A 19,304-nucleotide genomic window follows, 5' to 3' on the forward strand; every position below is an offset into this window, starting at 1 on the left:
CAGCTGATTACCTGGCACCCTTACACATCTGCACTGCCATGCTGATGCCAGGCACACCCAGAGCTGCAGTCTCAACTGTTAGCTTAAGAATCACCTGGAGTCAACTGCTTCCTGCTTAGAAACAACAAACTCACAAAGGCATTTTGAAGACAGTTGGGGAAATCTGAATATGGACTGTAAAATGATACTGAATTCATGTTGATGATCTCAAGTGTGGTAATGGTGTTGAGGTGATAGAGGAGAATATTTAGGCGTCAGGTATTTAAGGCTGAAGAACTGATGTCTGCTGCTTACTCACTAATGGGGCAGCCAAACACACACAGGTGCATTAAGCAAATATGGCAAATTAGGAGTTGCCACTGATGGAGGGGGTAGGTCCATGGGGGGTTAGCTAACTTTTTAAAGCCTTTTTGGTGTCTGTTAAAAAGATCATAATACAAAGTTGGGGGCAAAATGACCTGATGACTTTATTTAGAATTCCAGGCCTTCTCCCTCCACATCCCTGCCCCCAACCTGTGGCTCAGCAGGCACTGGTGGTGCTCAGATGGGCACTCAGACAAGCTCTCCAGATGCTCCTGACTCGGGTGCCCCTCAGAACCCACTGGGAGACACTGTTGAGTGCCCAGGGCTCAGCGTCAGAGCATCCTGGCTCTGGGAAGGCAGTGGTCAGATGGGTGAAAGCCACCGCGCTAAGTATAAGAAGCCCAGCACTGAGTTGGAGCCCTGGGGCACCCCGGTTCCCTTCTGTACTCTCAGCCCTGCTGGGGGCAGCACTATGTACCAGCTTGGGGCACCCTCCTGCTGCAGGCCATGCCCGGCCTCTACCCTCATCCTCCAGCAGCTTTCAAGCACTTACACATCATGCTGGCTCCAACCCCCTGGTCTTTGCTCAGACTGTTCCTTCTGCTGAGAGCCTTTCTCGCCCATCTCCCAACCCCTATTCGTCCCCACAAGCTCCCCCATTTGCATAGCTAATGAATACCATCCATGTATACTCTTACAGGAGGCCTTCCCGAGATGGGCCAGTTACCCCTTTTGGGTGCTCCTATAGCACCCTCAGCTACCTCCACTGTGGCCCTTACCTGATTTCCACTTACTGCGCTGCTCACTGGTGCGAGAGCCCCTGCAGTCTCCCCTGTGGAGTCATCCAGTGCTGTTCCCAAACGTTCCTGGTTTTCCCCGTCCAAGTAGCATGTACTGCTTGGTCTCTTACAGGTGTGTGGGACACGTGGCTAGTTCTGACTCATGATCTGCTATCACAAGGGGAGGCCCTCCAGAACTCTCTCTTAACCTCCCATCTGGCAATCCACAGCATCAGAGATGGTGGATCCCTGGGAGCTGGGTCCCTGATAGCAATCCTGAGCACCACCTCCCTGCTGAGCTGCAATGGGCATCTAGCTTTGGATAGAAAGAAATCCCTGTTGTTTTCAACCATGGTGATTTCGGGGGTGGTTTGTTATCACAGCACAACCTAGCCCACCCTGATACAGATGCAGTATTCATTTTTGTGTCCCCAAAGATCTAGCCCGATTCCTAGCACAAAGCAGATAGTTAAGAAATAATTCCTATTGCAATTTTTCTTGGCTGTGAAACTGGCCTCAAATACCAGGCAGACGTTGCGATACATACCACTCCAGTGTCCTTAACTTCTTCCCTGGTGATGCAGGACTCTCCCTGGAGGTGCCTCAAAGCACCCCTGTACAAGGAGGCACACATACTCCTGTGACCTCTTAACAGCTCAGACAGGCTCCTGGGTGAATCCCAAGTTAATCAGGAGCTACCTCTTGCCCTGGTGAAGGCTCTGGTGAGGAGTGGAGCTTTGCAACCCACTGGCCTGCATAATAACTTGTGAAGATCCCTTGACCTTCAGAACATCTCCCTGGAAAAAGCATCACTGCCTCTTTCTTTAAAAAATATTTTTAATGTGTATGGGTATATAATAGCTGTATAAATTTACAGGGTACATGTGGTGTTTTGATACAGGCATACAATGTGCAATGATCAAATCGGGGGATTGGCGTATCCAACACCTCAAGTATTTAACATTCCAGTTCTACTCTTAGTTATCTTAAAATAGGTAAGTTGTTAACCATAGTCACCCTCTTGTGCTAGCAAATACTAGATCTTATTCATTCTTCCTAACTGCTATCCTTCACAGCCTCTGGTAACCTTTATCCTATTATCTCCACGAGTTCAATTTCAACTTTTGTTTAGCTTCCACATACGAGTGCGAACATGTGATATTTATCTTTCTGTACTTGAGTTATTTCCCTTAACATAATGGCTGCCAGTTCCATCCATGTTTTTGCAAGTGACAGGATTTCATTCTTTTTTATGGCTGAATGATATTTAATTGTGTGTTCACTTTCTTTCTTCATTCATTCCTTGATGGACACTTAGGCTGATTCCGTATCTTGGCTATTGCAAATAGCACTGTAGTGAAATGCTGGTATCTTTTTCAATATACTGATTTCCTTGCTGATAGATTCCCAGCAGTGGGATTGCTGGATCATATGGTATTTTTTTTGTTTTGTTTTGTTTTGTTTTTTCCAGAGTCTCACTCTGTTGCCCAGGCTGGAGTGCAGTGGCATGATCTCAGCTCACTGCAACCTCTACCTCCTGGGTTCAATTCTCCTGCCTCAGCCTCCCAAGTGGTTGGGATTACAAGTGTGTGCCACCATGCTTGGTTAATTTTGTATTTTTAGCAGAGATGGGGTTTCACCATGTTGGCCAGGCTGGTCTCAAACAGCTGACTTTAGGTGAACCGCCCGCCTCGGCCTCCCAGAGTGCTAGGATTATAGGTGTGAGCCACCACGCCTGGTCTATTTTTAGTTTTTTGAGGAAACTGTACAATTCTCCATAGTGGCTGCACTAATTTACATTTTCACCAATGGTGTATGGGGATTCCTCTCTCTCCACATTCTTGCCAGCATTTGTTATTGACTGTCTTTTGGATAAAAGCCATTGTAACTGGGGTGTGATGTCTTGTTCATGCCTCCTTAGTCCCTAGCCTGTGGCCCTTTCCTCTTGCCAGCTCTCCTGGGACCCAGGCATGCCTCCCTCCTCTCCCTAAGCCCCAAGGACTGCAGGAGCTAAGGTGATCAACAGATTCACCCTGAGGTATAAATACGGAAGCAGCAGCCCTCAAAGTCAGCCTGACCATGTTAGGGCAAAGGGGGTGAAGCTGCCAGTGCGTTTGGACTTTGCATGCCCTGAGAGGTTGCAGGTCAGAGAGAGGCCAGAGCTGTCGCTGCTTTACCCACAGGGACCCTCCAGCCAGACCTCCCCTTAGGTCTCCTGGCCTCAGCCCCTGAGACAGTGCTTCCCAGATGCCTTGAGAGAGGGGAGCTTGGTTTCCTTTTCCTAGGGGTCCCAGCTCAAGGCAATGCAGGGCAGCTGATGGGGCAAGAGTTGGGCAGAGGGTGTGGGAGAGTCACAGTGGAGATCCTGGGGGCATGGGTAAAGGCCCCAAGCCTCTCCCTGCCACCAAGTTTCCAGGATTTGACGTTCCTCTGACTACAGGTTCACACAGCCCCTGCCCCAGGCTTGTTGTCTGGAGCTCTGTGTTCTCTCTGACACTGCTGCAGGGGCCACACTTATCCGAGAACTCTCTGCATGTCCAAAGGTCACTGCAAGGAGGGGCCTGTCACGCCCCTTTCGAGTAGATGGCTTTGTGCTTTCCAGAGCCCCTTCACATCCATTATTCCCTCAGACCTTGGTAGGCCTCCCAGCCCAGAGGGAAGAATATTCTTGTCCATGTTCAACAGTAAATGAACTGAGACCCAGAGAAGTGAAGAAAGTGTCCCAGGTCCACACAGCAAGTCGGTGTCAGAGGAGGACAGGACGGGGCCTCCACACCTGTAAACAGTTTCCTGTCTGCTTTACTAGACCAGGTGTTCTAGGTAAGAAAGGGCAAGGGAACATTTCTGGAAGTTTTGTGCTCAGACTCATGCATGTGTACACACACACACACACACACACACACATAGATGCATGCACACTTTCAAAATGCTTAATATCATAAATATCAGGGAGCTCTGAAATACTTGTCTGCATAGGAGGCCAGATGAGTCTCCTTGAGCAGGGTCTTGACCCCGAAGTGGGGAGGAGTCACCCAGGTGGGGGCTGCCAAGGTGCCCAGGAACCAGGATGGGCCTTACCAGCCAAGCCTCGCACTGGTCTTTATTCTTTATGATGCAGAAATGGATGTTGGTAGCTAAGGGACCCCTCATGGTGAGCACATGGTGGCTGGTGGGCTCCGGGGGTTCATCTGGCTCAAATTTTCATAATTGGTCTCCTGGGCCTGGGGCCTGTGGACAGGAGAAAGTTGAATGACCACCCAAGACAGGTGGAGGTCCCCAACTACCCAAACTATATGCCAGCTGTGGGCCAAGAAGAGGAGACATGCTGGGGAACAGTGCCGCTGGAACCGGCGGGGCTCAGAGGCGAACGGCGTCCGAGGCTGGGCAGAGTCAGTAATCGGGAGGGGCTCACAAAGACCAGGGCAGCCCAGACAGTAGAGTCTCTATCTCCACCTGAGGCCTCAAGACTAGCTCCATGTCCCTGACCTACAAATCAGGATCTCCAGGCCTGGCCTCTGGGTCCCCAATGGCTTTCCTGACTTCCCCTAGGACATGTCAGTGAGAATCTCAAATCAATGTCCAGGGTGCTACGTGTGACCCTCACACCTGCCCCACTCTCTTCTCCTCTTGTCTTTATCTCAGGAAGTGGCACTCAGCGCTCAGGCTCCCAACCCAGGCAGCCTGGCTGCCTCCCACACTGCATGCTGCCCACTGGGCCCTTGGACAAACCCTGCCTCCTGTCTGCCCAGCCCCCCACTGCCAACCCTGCACCTTCTTCCAAGCAGCCAAGCCAGGCTCAGCCTTGCCAATGGCCTCCATCCAGTTCTCCCTGGCCTACTTGTTCTGATGGGGGCACTGTTCTGCTTAAAACCATTCAATGACTTCCCATTGCACCCACAATAACCCCCACACCTTTCCTGCCTTCCTCCCGCCCACCCTCCAGAAATGCCTGCCTCGTTCCTGGGCCTTGCCTGAGCCTTTCTACTTAACTTTTCCTCTTCTGCGCCGCCCCACTCCCATCCCTGTCTTACATCCACACTCCAATGGGGCCTGCTCTCTGGAATTCCACCCCTCTCCTCCCGCCCAGGCCCCAGCCTCCATCCTCGGGTCCCCTCAATGTCATGTGCTCCAAGAAAACTTGATCTAAAGCAGCCTCAGCTCAGCAGTGGGCCCCCTCCCCAGGGGCTCTGCTGCATCGCTGTGTCTATTTCCTTCACAGCTCGCTCTTTACAATGTCAGGCCACCGCTTTCTGAATTTATTAAAATTCTTCACAAAGGATGTGAGTTCTGTTAGATCAGGGATTTTGCTGTGTCTTTAGTACCAATGCCTGGTACACAGTAGGTACTCAATAAGTATTTGTTAAATGACTGAACAACAGTCGGCTTTCAGATTCAGGGGCATTGGTGTGGCAGTAAATCAGCAAACAGGGACACAGGACAGGTTGTAGGGCTGCGGAGAGGTCGGCAGGCAGCTGACCAGAGGAGCCGCCAGCAGTGTGGCACCTCCAGCCCTCAGGGCACAGGTGGGTGCAGTTATGGGAGTGCCTGGGCTCCTCCTCCCACTCCTATCACCCCTGCCAGGATCAGCCACAGCCTGTCCAGGGTCTATGAATTGGGTTCTTTCTCCTTCAACACCAGCCTTCACAGGGGAGGATGCCGCAGAAGAGGAGAGTGTGACCCAAGAGTAAGTGATTTCCTAGGGGACCCTGGGCCCTTCACCTAGGCCCTCAGAACGCCTAAGGGCTCTTTTGTTTGCAAAGCCTTCAGCAGAGTGCTGGGGAGAGGGCAGGGATGAGTGTCCCCAATGTGGCTTTTGTGTGAATCTGCCTGTTCCAGAATGTGGAGGGGAAACTACAGGAAGAAATACAGCCTGGAGTTGTGGGGGAGGAGCAGGTCAGCAACCTGCTCCATCCAGGGAAGGGCTTGGTGGGCTTCAAGAGGGGTACCTTGGTGGGCTGCAAGGAGGGACCAGCCCCTGGTCAAGGCAGGACGCCGGCCCCAGCTCTTTGCCATTTCTTCCTCCTCCTGCCTGAACCCCCTGTTTGATGAGGACTAGGTTGGTGGGGTAGGGTGGAGGTGGGGAGCTCACTTACCGTGGGGGGGTGTCCGAGGTGTCAGGGTGCTCTGTGGAAGGGACAGTGAAAGAGGAGGCATGAATCTCTACCAAAGTCTGCAGCCTACATGCCCGTCCCCACCCATGCCATGTGGCAGGGGTCTCAAGAAACCACTGTGAAGCAAACAGCAGACTAGCAGGGTATGAAGCTGCACCATGAAAATCCTGCCCGGGAGTTAGTGGGGAGAGGGGTGGACTGAGGAGCAGTCCAGTAAAAAGTCCACTCTTCTAAGCACCCTGAGCACAAAACACTTGGTGAGTTCAAAGAACAGGCAAGAAAGCCATTGTGGCCACAGCAGCAGGCAGGGCCACTGAGACAAGTCTGGATCTCTTCTAGTGCAGAGTGTGAGGCCAGTGAGATGGAGCTGGGAGTTCTGAGGGGCTCTGAGAAGCCCCCTCCCTCTCTGGGGCACAGGGCAGACTTCCGATCCAGCTCAGCGACAGCAGTGGTGGCTCTCAGGACACCCTGCTAGTCAAGGTGCCATAATCTCTGCTAGGAAGAGCATTGCTCCTTGTTTTCCTAGCTCATGCCTACTTTTATCTTTTTATTTAGCTCTCCCAATACGGCTTGTGTGAAGCCTTCTTTAGAGCCCCACCAGAGGGAGGCATACCTACTCTGGCTTCTGCAGACCAGGGGTCTAGGGGAGCCCTTCTCATAAAACACATTGCAATGATCTTCCTACTTGTCAGCGCCCACTGCAGGGCAGGGAACCATGCCTTATTCAACTCTATATTCCCAGCACCCACACAGTACACAGTAGGTCCTCGGGATGTTTCTCCTATCATACTGGAAAGGTGCTGTTTAGGAAAGTCAGACCTCCAGAGGAATCATTAGCGAGGTGGTGGTAAAGGAGTGGCTCTAGAGTAAGACGGGTCTGGGTCTCCATCTCTGTGCCTCTGTCAAAAGGCAGGTTACATAATTTCTGAGCCTCAGCTTCCTTAATGCAAAATGGGATTTTTTTTCACGCTGGTTACATCTGCTGGGCTTCATGCAAAGAGACGAAAGCGCCACGATGCACAGGGCAAAAAACCGACGTTTTGGTAGTGCCAGGTGGTCTTATCTAAGAGGAGAGTCCTGACCCGGCCCCTCGCGCCCACCTGGATCTGGGGCGCACCCACCTGGGCGGCGGCGGGCGGCGCGGGCGGCCAGGACCCCAAGCAGCAGCAGCGCCTTGAGGCCGAGGGCGCCAAGCAGGAGAGCTACCGTGGAGACTCCGCTGGCACCGTGGAAGCGGAACAGGTAGACGCTGGCCTCCGAGCGGCCCAGGCTGTTGGCGGCTGTACATGTATAGCGGCCGTCGTGGGTCAGCGCGGGCAGCTCGGCGGTCACCAGGTGACCGTGACTCTGACCCGGGCTCAGGGCGGCTGTAGAGCCGTCGCCTAGGGCCGGGCCGGACCAGGCGAGGGCGGGCGGCGGCTCCCCTTCTGCGGTGCAGAACGCGCGGAAGGCGTGCGCGGGGCCGGGCAGCACCGAGATGTTGACGATCCGCGGCGCAGCTGTAGGGGAAAGGGCAGACAACTGTCACCAGCCGCGGTCAAGGTGCGGTGAGCATAGGGTTAGAAAGCGGATCTCAGTGCGCAAGCGGCCGGCAAAGGCAAGAGCACCCCTCCCCTTAGCCCTCTGGACTCCGGAGAGGTGGGGGCGGGTCAGAAGGGAGGAACCGGCACTTGGGTGCCAGGCTGCCCCCGTCCCAATACACGTGTGGCCTTGGGAGAACGATTCTACCGTCTGTGCTTCAGTTTCTCCATGTGTAAAGTGAGGATCATGACAGCAGTTGCCTTGAGAGGTTGCTGAAAAGATTTGGCAAATGAATGCTTGTGGGTGCTTGGACTAGGTCCTGGCCCCCTAGCAAAAGCTAAGTGGCCATAATTGTCGCAGAGCAGGGTGGGGGCTAGAGTGGAGAGCCACTGCTCTAGGGACGGGACCCTGGTTCAGGCCTCTTTGTATCTCAGGGTCTGGCAAGGTGCCTGGCACTACTTGGTGGGTTCTCTGTGCACCCCTGGTTAGAGGGGCTGCGAGTGTCTTTTAGGGCTGGTACAGCACACACCCATTGCACTTCTTGCCATATTTAGGATGGCCATTCACTTGTCTTCCTCTCCGCTTTAGTCTGAGAGCCACTGGGGACTCTCCACGAGAGTCATTGCGATCCTATCCCGGGGCTCACCTCAGCCCTTCCTGGGACCTGGATTCTGCATTTCCCAGGTGGTCCTGAACCACCCCCAAGTGTGAGACCCCTGGGGTAAGGGGGAGGCCTGGGTCTCGTAGCCCTTCCTGGCGCAGCGGCAGGCACAGCGCCTGGCACCCAGGAAGCCCTCGGGGCTGGGCTGGCGGGCGGGCAGGCAGGGAGGCCGGGGACCCGCCCCCGCGCCGCCTCACCGGTCACGTGCAGCCGGACGCCGTGGCGGCTCTCGTAGCGGTCGTGGACGTCGCCGGCGAACTCGACGCGGCAAAAGTAGCGGCGGTCGTCGGTTAGGGCGAGGTGCTCGACGCGCAGCGAGAGGTCGTTGCGGCGCGGGTTGCCCAGCAGGCGGAAGCGGCCGTGCAGGCTCAGCGCCGTCTGGCAGAGCTCGCTGCCCCGCGCCGCCGCGCAGCGGAACACTTGGGGGCCCGCGTAGGGCTCGCCCGCGCGCCAGATGGCGGTCAGCGGCCCGTCGTAGTGGCGGTGCGGGTGTGTGAAGGTGCAGGGCAGCACCGCCGCGTCGCCGGCCGCCGCGCTCACCTCGGCCGGCACCTGCATGGACCAGCGCTGCGCCGGCGAGCCTGCGGGCGGGGCGGGCTGCGTCAGGCTCAGGGCGCTGGGTGCCTGCACCCGGGGCCTGGAAACCCCACGACCTAGGAAGCACTCTCCCCACTTCCAGCCTGGAAACCCCAGGACTCAGGAATCGTCCCCACTTCCAGGGGAGCTGGAACTCCACCTTGTGGCTTGAGGTGCCTGCACTTTGTTTCTTTTTCTTTTTGAGACAGAGTTTCGCTCTTGTTGCCCAGGCTGGAGTGCAATGGCGGGTTCTCAGCTCACCGCAACCTCTGCCTCCCTGGTTCAAGCGATTCTCCTGCCTCAGCCTCCAGAGTAGCTGGGATTACAGGCATGTGCCACCATTCCCAGCTAATTTTGTATTTTTAGTAGAGACGGGGTTTCTTCATGTTAGTCAGGCTGATCTTGAACTCTTGACCTCAGGTCATCCACCCACCTGGGCCTCCCAAAGTGCTGGGATTACAGGTGTGAGCCACTGCGCCAGGCCGGTGCCTGCACTTTCAGGGCCTGCACTCCCGTGAGTTGGGAGGTACCCGGGTTCCCCCCTCTTTTTCCCTGGGACTATTCTCTTTGTTTTCTTTGTTTTCTAACTCACCTGCAGGCCCCTTGACCCCATACTCTTACCCTTTCTCCATCAAAACCCGCCCTGTCGAAAAGCACTGGAATCCCATGGTTACAACAGACTCCCAAGATCCCCAAGATGGTGATAATAATAATGGCACTTACTATGCGCCTCTGTGTCGAGCAAGTTCTCCGTGGTATCTATTTTAGTTCTCACAAATGAGCCTGCAGAGAAGCACAGTTATCCTTGGGTTACCTGTGAGTAAACTGAGGCTCAGAGGAGTTGAGTAACTGAAGTCACGCTGCCAGGATGCGGCCAAGCCAGCGTTCAGGATTGCTTCACTCCATGGCCTGTATACTAGAGCACTAGAGACCAGGAACTTTGGGCCTCCTCCGAGGACACCAGCACTTCCACTTACAGAGGGGGGAAACGGGCCCTGTGAGGGGACAGTATGTTTGGAAGCTAATGCATTGAGTTGGTGCATGAGATTCCTCTAGAATCCAGGTATACCCAAGTGAACTGTGCCCTGACTGGCTTCCCTAGTGCCTGGGCAGGGAGGGAGCTGAGAGAACAGAAAGATGGGCTGTTTTGATGTCTCTTTGTCCTCTGCAAACAGCTCTGGACACAGTTTCCCTGTTCCCCACGTTGCAAGCCATGAAATGTGGTCGAGTCAAGGTCTGGAAGCGGAGCTGTGCTTCCAGCTCACAGAGGCCTGGTGAGCTTCAGGAAGTGTGTGGTTGCCTATGCGTGCTGCTTTGCAGGAGAGGGGAGCCCGCCTCAGAGGATTAGGCCAGAGGTGGTGCCTCCCAAGGAGAGAGGGCAGTCTTAGAAGCCTGCCTAGTGGGTGTCCCAGGGTGCAGTTCACCGAAGGATCTTTAGAGGAAATAGTATTATACCCTTGTATTTCCAAAGGCTTTAAAGTTTACACAGTGCTTTCATAGATACCATGTCATGTGACCCTCAAAACACCCGGTGCAGAAAGGCAGGGCAGCTATTGTTAAAAGTGAGAAAACGAAGGCTCAGAGTCACACAGGTCGAAGATAGGAGAAATCTAGCTTTTCTGACTCCAAGCCCAGTGCACTTTGAGGTAATTTATCCCAATTAGCTCCTTAGGCAGGAGTCCTTTCAGCTCTATCCACCACTGGCCGACCGTCCTCCATGGGGACCATCTATCTATGAATAATCACAGGTCAGGACGTTCCTGCAGCACAGAACCAAAACCTCCCGCTGCCCACAGGACCACCATGGCTCTCTAGCGTGTGCATATCACCTTCCCATTATGACCCCTTGCAGGCTCTTGTCATGACTATCCTGGACCCACTGAGCCTTCTCTTTTCTGGTGGAAAAAACCCAGTCCCTCCACTGCCCCTCCTTATCCTCACTGTCCTCTTCCTTCACTGCAGTGTCCCAAGCCTGGGGGCTCGGAGTGTGTGCTCTAGGAGTGCTGGACCTGCGGAGTCGTGAGTCCTGTAATGCTGCCCTGGGCTGCGGGTGCTGTGCTTGAACACACAGTGGGAAAAAAATCCCACTGTGTGTCCATGTCCAGCTTGCCCTCAAGTGAAAGTGTTACCAGATGGTGCCTCGAAGTTCCAGGTTCTTGGTGCCACAAAGAATTGGACATGACAGAAACAGCAAAGCAAAGCAAAGCAGCAAGAGTGTATGAAGCACCGTATCACCCTCTTGGAGTGGGAGAGTGGACTGACCTTTACAAAATAAGATCAGCACCAGTTTGTTACATTTCATGGCCCTTTATATGTTTTTTCTCTTCTCTTCCTGAGCTGCCTAATCTCTAGCCAGAATCTGCCCTTTGATTGATAGGTTGCTTAGTTACTTTGGCCTTTGTGCACTTGCAGAGTCACCTCCATCCCATAATTTTAAGTATGTGCATGAGGTACAGTCCATGTGCATGGATCTTATATACTAATTACTATACAGGGTCATTTTAAGTATACTTTTCTTTCTAATGTGCATGCCCATCTCTGAGAAGCTTATCCTTACTGGGCTGGTCTGGATCTTGCTGGCCATGGGGTTTCTTACTTGCTTCTTTATCTCCATCAAAAGATAAAGATTTATTTTGCCTTGTTTTAGCTGCTCAACTTCTACCTCTTCCCTTGCTTCCTGCTCACCTGCCCCTTCACTTTGCTTCTGTTCCTACTTATTCTCCTGCTCCAACCTCCAATTCCCTTTGCTATTCTCCTGCCTCAAAACTCCAAGTTCTTTTTTCATACAACCTGGTTTTAAGCCTAATCTCCTTTTTTTTTTTTTTACATTTTTGAACCCGAGCAGAGGACCTAACATTTTATCTCTAGAAAGAGCTTGTTTGTTCAGTTGTTAATCATCAAAGGACCTTGTTCCAAATTTGAGAAACGCTTTCTGAAGGTTTTTCTGGTTCAGTCAGTACTTCTAGCTGCAGAAAGCATCTCTCCAATCTTGAGGCTGAGCCCCTGCCTTAGTTTCCCCGATGCTTCCCACTTTCTGTGACCTCAGCCTCCTCCGACATCTTGCATTGCGTGGGCTTTGCAGAGCCAGGCACAGATTCCCCACATAGTACTTGCTATTGTACAGTCATCAATTCAGCAAACATTTATTGGACACTTCCCCACTTTTTACCAGGCACTGGGGTACAAGCTGTGGTGACAAAGGTGAACAGAATATCTTATCAGCCTGCTGGGGCTCACAGCTTAGAAAGGGAGACAGATTTGTAGACACATAATTACACTATAGTCTGCCAGGTGCCATAAAGATGGGCTTGAACAATACCCCTTCTGTCTGAACATGGCTTCTGGCCCATTTCACTCACCAGCTCCTCCTCTTCATCCTCAGGGCTCCACTGAGTCTTTCCTACAGCAGGGGGAGTTCCCTGAGCCCCAAGCCCTCCGTCCACTGTGCCCCAGAGCTGGCACAGGTACTTTCTCAGTATGAGCATTGCCTTTGAACTGTATATCTTGCCCAGACACCCAGAAGCTCTGGCAAGGCAGGGACCACATTTGTCTGGTTCTGTTTGTGTTGATGTTGCCCAGCATGGTACCTGCCTCCTAGTAATTGACATTGGATTGACTTGCTATGTGAGAGCAGAAGGGTGGGTGGCCAGGCTGACAGGATACCGCAGGGGTGGTTAGAGTAGGGGTGTATTGGGCAGGCAGGGATTGGAGGATCCTTGAGAGAGATGTCACTTTAGCAGAGCCTTGAGAAAGCGAGGGGACTGCATGAAGCCTTGAGGTAGCATTCTAGGCAAAAGGATCAGCAGAGCAAAACCACAAGGCATGGACATCAGTCAGCATAGAGGTTGCCAGACATGAAAGCATAATGAGGACAGAGCACACAGTGCTTTGGGGAGTCCTTATCTCATTAAGAAACAATACTCTGTCATATGTCGTTTCCTTGGAGTCACGGATTTTGTTTTTCTGTGTATCTTGGATAATTTGTTCCCCTCTGTATCAATGCAGCATGTCATGTTCTTCATCACTACAGCGCTCTAATGAATCTGGATGGTTCCCTCACCTTTTCCCTCTTATTCAGTCCTACAGTCCTATAGATCTATACCTGGGTCTTTGCTTTTTTTTTTGAGATGGGATTTCACACTTGTTGCCCAGGCTGGAGTGCAATGGTCTGATCTCGGCTCACCACAACCTCTGCCTCCTGGGTTCAAGTGATTCTCCTGCCTCAACCTCCCAAGTAGCTGGGATTACAGGCATGTGCCACCACACCTGGCTAATTTTGTATTTTTCGTAGAGAAAGGGTTTCTCCACGTTGGTCAGGCTGGTCTTGAACTCCTGACCTCAGGCGAACCGCCAACCTTGGCCTCCCAAAGTGCTGGGATTACAGGCATGAGCCACTATGCACAGCCATGCCCTTTTGTAGAAATTTTAGTTTATGAACTGCAACAATAATGACAGCAGCAAACTTTTCTTGAGAATTTGCTTGGTTTGCATTAAATCTGTACATCAGTTTAGAAAGAACTGACATTCTCAAATGATATTCTCATCTCACTTAAAATGCATAGGAGGCTGGGTGCAGTGGCTCACACCTGTAATTCCAGCACTTTGGGAGGCTGAGGTGGGCAGATCACTTAAAGTTAGGAGTTCCAGACCAGCCTGGCTAACATGATGAAACCATATCTCTACTAAAAATACAAAAAATTAGCCAGGCGTGGTGGTGGTCACCTGTAATCCCAGCTACTTGGGAGGCTGAGGCATGAGAATTGCTTGAGCCTGGGAGGTGGAGGTTGCAGTGAGCTGAGGCTGCATTACTACATTCCAGCCTGGGCAATACCGCGAGACTCTGCCTCCAAACAAACAAACAACAAACAAACAAACAAATAAATAATAAAATGCACAGCCACCCCCATCAGGTGCTGTCATTGGCTCCCTCTTAGAGAAGGAGGAGCTGCGGAGAAACTGCTTGCAGAACTGAAGCAACTTGGTGAAGTCACACAGCCAAGGCTTCACTCTGGGTAGTTTTGCCTCCTTTGTTCAAAGGATTTTTACCTTTAACTGTAGGCTCCGTGGCTCAAGGACAACAGCTCGGTTTGAAAATGTCCTGAAATGTGCTACGAATGGCAGGTCTGGGTCCCTCCCTCCCTAGGTGGGCTTTGCTCTAGGAGCAGAAAAGGAACACAGAGGCTCTTTCACCAAAGGTTACGATCTTGGCTCCCACTAGAAAGAGATTTGTCTTTCCTGTTTACCTGCTGAATGGGATTCAAAGAAGCGGGGCACCTGGACTCCCGCTTACACAGAGACCTTTGGACGAGGCTGCCCAGAGGACTCAGGGTGAGGGTGGGAAAGACTCAGCAGGATTTGCCCAAGGAAAAAAATGCATTTGCTTTGGCTGGAATCCAAGCTCCCAGTGACATTAAATGTCCCCTGTGACATTTACCATTCCCTCTGGCAGCTTATGCCTATCTGCTAAGACAGGGGAGGGAGGATTCCTGAACTGGAATCATGGCCCCTTACTATAGGGTCTCTAATCTCTCTATCTCTGTCAACCTTCAGGGGTCATCAGGAGACCCCCATTTCCGGTTGTCCAAAATACCCTCCCTCAATGGTGGGCCATAGGGTATGGCAGGAAGCATGCTAGCTTTGACACAGCTGGGCCTACGTGGCAATCCCACCTCCAGGCATTCTTCATCAGACTTTTATCAAGCACCCAGTCGGTGGCTGGCACATCTGTGGCTCCTTCACTTACTGGGTGATCTTTGGCCAAGTTACGTAATATGCCGGGTCTCAAGGTCCTGTGCTGCAAATGGGGAACATAGTACCTTCCACATAGGATTGAAGATCGAATGAAACCTTGTATGTAGAGCACCCAGCACAGTGCCTGACACACAGCAAATCCATATGTGTTAGTTCCCTTCCCTCACTAGTCCTGCACAGGGGATGTGAACAGAGAATGGTGGAGAAGTGCTCAGGGTGATGCGATGGGGGTTAAGATGTTGGACTGGGTGTGGTGGCTCAGGCTTGTAATCCCAGCACTTTGGGAGGCCGAGGAGCTTGGATCACCTGAGGTCAGGAGTTCAAGACCAGCCTGGCCAACATGGTGAAACTCCGTCTCTACTAAAAATAGAAAAATTAGCTGGACACAGTAGTGTGTACCTGTAATCCCATCTACTCGGGAGGCTGAGGCAGGAGAATCACTTGAAACTGGGAAGTGGAAGTTGCAGTGAGCCGAGGTCACGCCACTGTACTCTAGCCTGGGCAACAAGAGTGAAACTCCCCCTCCAAAAAAAAAAAAGATTTTGGTACCTGAACACTGCACCATTTGCAGCTCAATTTAGCATGTTGGACTAGCTGAAGTACAATAGCCCAGTCCTTGTCCTTAACTCACCTGGAAATTCTTCATTGATTTATTCATGTATTCACTCCATAGGTATTTATTGAGAGTTACCATGTGCTAGAGACTGTGCTGGTTACTGGGGATACAGTGGCAGTGGCAATTAACAGCCTCCTCGTTGTGTTGACAGTTTGGCCATTGCTCAGCCACTATTTGTTTTTTAATTTATGCACGATTCTTTTTTTTTTTTTTTTTTTTTTTTTTCCGTTTTTGAGATGAAGTCTCATCCTGCTTCCCAGGCTGGAGTGCAATGGTGCAGTCTCAGCTCACTGTAACCCCCACCTCCCGGGGTTCAAATGATTCTCCTGTCTCAGCCTCCTGAGTAACTGGGATTACAGGTGCCCACTACCATGCCCACCTAATTTTTGTATTTTTAGTAGAGACGAGGTTTCATCATGTTGGCCAGGCTGGTCTCAAACTCCTGACCTTGTGATCCACCCTCCTCAGCTTCCCAAAGTGCTAGGATTATAGGCATGAGCCACCACACCTGGCCTAATTTTTGCACAATTCTTACACACTTATTTGGCTAGTTTCCCAGCCCAGGAATGTGAAAATTGAAAGGCTAGAATGTGGTTTCTGTTTGTAGACTCATGGAATGCTGCAAGAAATGAGAGTTGCCATTCAATGAGAGGGAAAAATTTCTATAAAAAATTATGGAAAGACAGCTTAGGCAGAAATGATGACTGTACAGCGTCAAAGGGGCCATTTGCAGAAGGAATGAACCCAGAAGGCTTTGAGCCATCACAACACTGTAGCAGGCAAGTGTAGTAGGTGCACACAGGAGGGCCTGAGGCATTGTGGAGGGGTTCACTGCTGCGAGAGGCGTCCTGCTTTAGTGGCAGGCCCCTCAGAGGCGGTGTCAGGGGTCTGTCCGAGGCTCCAGTCCTAGCTCTGGTGCTGACTTTGGGACCTTAGGAAGTCCTCACAGTTATCTGGCATCATAGTCTCATCCATGAGTTGATGACTCTAGGTGTTTACTAAGGTGACGTTAAATTTTAAAAATCTGTCTGAAAATGATACTTGGATAAAAATGACAAGAAAGCACATAAAACATTTAAGAAAAATGACTAGCTAAAAGAAATCAAAGGACTTTTAGGTATTCAAAAATAAGCCACTAGCTGTTCAGAAAAGTGACTTGGAAAGAAGCATCCATGCCTTGATGGTCTTTCACAGCAAAACTCCCCCTGTAGCTCCCTTCAGGCTTCCTCATGTGACCAGTGTAGAGGAGGAAGGGTTGGGGCTGCAGCATCGGCCAATAGCTCCACATCATGGGAATCATGATTTCACTAGGGAGTAGTTGATTGATGCAGAACCTACTCTCACAAAGCCCCACACCTGTGGTGACAGAGTAGGCAGAGATCTCCAGGCAGACAGAAACAGAGCTGGGGAACCTAGACCAGCAGAAGCTGCAATTGGATGGGGTCAGAAAGGGAAACCTTGGTTTTGTCACAGCTGACCAAAGATTTCCACCAGTTCCTTGTGAGGAAGAAAGCAAAGCAAGAATCTGCATGGGAACCTCTGTGTAGATCTTTTGTGGGCATAATCACGCTTACGTTAACTAGAGAGAAAGCTGCTTGTCAGTTTCATGGGGGATCATGGTTCACTTCCTGTCTGTGGATGTTTTCCTAATACCTGGAATTAAAGACCCTCTCCAGGGTGTTGCAGACAGGAAAGTGAATCCCGCGGGTGGAATAATGGCCAGAGGGGGCGCCCTTACAGAATCGCACTTTAACAAGAATTAAGTCTGCTGTGGTGGGTTTTATGTGACATGGATTTTGAGGGAGTGAGGGAAGGACGGAGTCAGGTGGGCGGTCACCATAGGGAGACCACGCCTCCAGGAGGGACAGCATTGTGGCCCTCAGAGCTGGAGTCCCTCAGACCTCTCTTGTGCCCCTGCCCCCACAGCATGGCTGACATTACCGGCTGATGAGTGGCCAATCTGTGGAGCCCAACCATCTGTGAGGTGGCTGCCCTCCTTGAGGACACCTGGGCATGCCAACAGGGTGCCCCCAGAGAGTGGGTCCTGTGGTAGCCCTTCCAGCATTGTGGCACTTGGAGGGCCAGGAGAGGGCATTTTGGGGAAAAGGAGAGACACTCTCATTGGCTGTCGACCTCACCTGTAGGTAAGTGGGTGGAGCTGAGGCTCACTGCAGCTCAGCCTATCCCCTCCTGTCCCTCCGTTTGCTCCCTACAAATCTTTCTCTGGGCTTGCAGGTTGTCAAGATAGGTTATCAGCGGACAAAGGGCAAGAATGGGGTGGAGATCAGAGAGCAGAGAAAGGAGAGGAAGCAGGAATTCCATCTGTCCGCACAAACCAGACCCTGAAGGAAGATGCCCGGGAAAGAGTGAGGTGTGAGTAGTGAGTGAAAGGCCACTGGTCTCCATCTGCCTCAGGGTTATCTGGCTTCCCTTTTAATCCATGCCTCTGCTGCAGCCTGTAAGTGTGACGTGGACATGGCCCTGCTTACCTGAGCTGATGGAGAGGCAGGGCCACAGGCTGACCCTGCCATGGTGCCGCTCTTCAGAGTCCCGATATAGCCTGTCTCTGCTGGTGCCCCCACCGCCTCCCCCAGCCTCCACAGAGGACCCTGCTCCTTTCACTCCTCCCCTTTCTGCCCCACTTTCTCTCTGGGAGTGAAGGGCCCCAGCTCATTAAAACCCCAATTTCCTCCTGGGTTACGGCAGCAGCCCGTCTCCTCCCTGACCTTTCCCAGCCTCCCGAATAAGCACCCCTGCATCTTTGGGTGACCACTGCTATTTGTCTTGCCATTTGGGTTTGTTTTTCTGTGGCAGTTCAGAACTAGTAAATAGCTCTCCACACCAAGCTTCGCCCAGGCTCCTTGCCCACTGCAGGAGTGCACGGGAGAGGTCCTCTGGTTCCCATTCAGGCTAAACACCCCAGCAAAGTCACCGAACCCCCAATGCAGAGGCCAGGAACCTCACTTGCAAGGCTGTGCTGAAGAGTAAATGAACTGTTTGTCACAGGCCTGGCACAAGGGGTCCTGAAGATGACAGCAGTTGTGACACCTGCCTATCACGGGCTTGAGGACCACCTGAGGACTGGTCCAAGGGTCACCTGGGTGGTCAGAGCTTCCAGGCCAGTGTTCGTCCCCCTGCCCCGTGTTCCCTGGCATCTCCAGCTTTCTGAAAGCAGATATAGGGAGAGAGGGGGGAGGACAAGGGAGACTGTGTAGGGAGCCCCTGGGATATTAGGGGGTACTGGGCACTGCGTGTTGAGTATGGGGGTCTCTGGCATGGAGGGAAGGCCATGGAAAGTGGAAGGGGCCTTTCTGGGACAAATTCTTCCCACTTTTCTCTCAACAAGAGCTTGTCCTGGGTCAGGGAAGGGACTGTGACCTGTGGGACACCACGTCACGGAGCCCCTGGTTCACACACAGTGGTGGAGCAGAGCCTGCCCATCGGGCCTTCTGCCCAGGCTGTGGCCTGGACATCTTCTGGCTGAGCCACAAGGAGAGGCTCTTAGGCAAAGAGCAGCCAGAGTGTCAGGAAGTGGAAGCCTGGACCACCCTGATTTTAACAGTGAAGCAGCTGCTGTTTGTAAAGAAAATGACTGCAGCTGAGTCTGCCCACGCGAGTGGCTTGGCCGCCCTCAGTCATCTCAGCAGAGCAGGTATGTGGTTTGGCGTTTGTTTTTGAACATGTGACTGCACAGCCCATGCTTCCCTAAATCCTTTGTCTTTTGCTGATTCACAGCAGCTGACTCATATCAGGAGAAAAAAAAAAAATCACAAAAAAACTAAAATCCCCAAAGCCTCGCCTCTCTGAAAACAGTGTGACTTCGGCAAGGTTTCTGACCATTTATTGTGCAGCTACTGAGGACCAGGGACTTTGAGGTGGCATCTAATTAACCTCTGCAGCACCTCTTAAAGGTGGCAGGGACCCCATTTGACAGGGACTCAAGAAAGGTGGGCCAGCTGCCCAAGACCTTGCAGCCAGTAAACAGC

The 19,304-nt window shown here is 52.2% G+C and overlaps 1 protein-coding gene across 1 annotated transcript; it reads right to left on the bottom strand.

Moving 5' to 3' along the window:
• Positions 1 to 2,510: 2,510 nt before the first annotated feature.
• On the bottom strand, positions 2,511 to 12,436 carry SIGLEC15 (sialic acid binding Ig like lectin 15). The gene is made up of 6 exons (XM_074384228.1): positions 12,271 to 12,436; positions 9,675 to 9,734; positions 8,573 to 8,956; positions 7,315 to 7,692; positions 6,176 to 6,206; positions 2,511 to 4,310 (listed from the first exon to the last, which is right to left on the bottom strand). The coding sequence occupies exons 1-6, from the start codon at positions 12,434 to 12,436 to the stop codon at positions 4,229 to 4,231; spliced, it is 1,101 nt and encodes a 366-aa protein (XP_074240329.1). The 3' UTR covers positions 2,511 to 4,228.
• Between the last annotated feature and the right edge of the window lie 6,868 nt (positions 12,437 to 19,304).

This window comes from Saimiri boliviensis, chromosome 13, assembly GCF_048565385.1.
Source record: "Saimiri boliviensis isolate mSaiBol1 chromosome 13, mSaiBol1.pri, whole genome shotgun sequence".
NCBI lineage: Eukaryota > Metazoa > Chordata > Mammalia > Primates > Cebidae > Saimiri > Saimiri boliviensis.

Excerpts from the sequence above, each read along its gene's own strand:
- SIGLEC15 (XM_074384228.1), bottom strand. The coding sequence starts at position 12,436 with ATGCTCATACTGAGAAAGTACCTGTGCCAGCTCTGGGGCACAGTGGAC. Across the intron at positions 8,957-9,674 it reads GCTCGACACAGAGGCGCATA|GCTCGCCGGCGCAGCGCTGG; the intron begins GTAAGTGCCATT and ends CCCCGCCCGCAG. Across the intron at positions 7,693-8,572 it reads CGTCCGGCTGCACGTGACCG|CTGCGCCGCGGATCGTCAAC; the intron begins GTGAGGCGGCGC and ends TTTCCCCTACAG.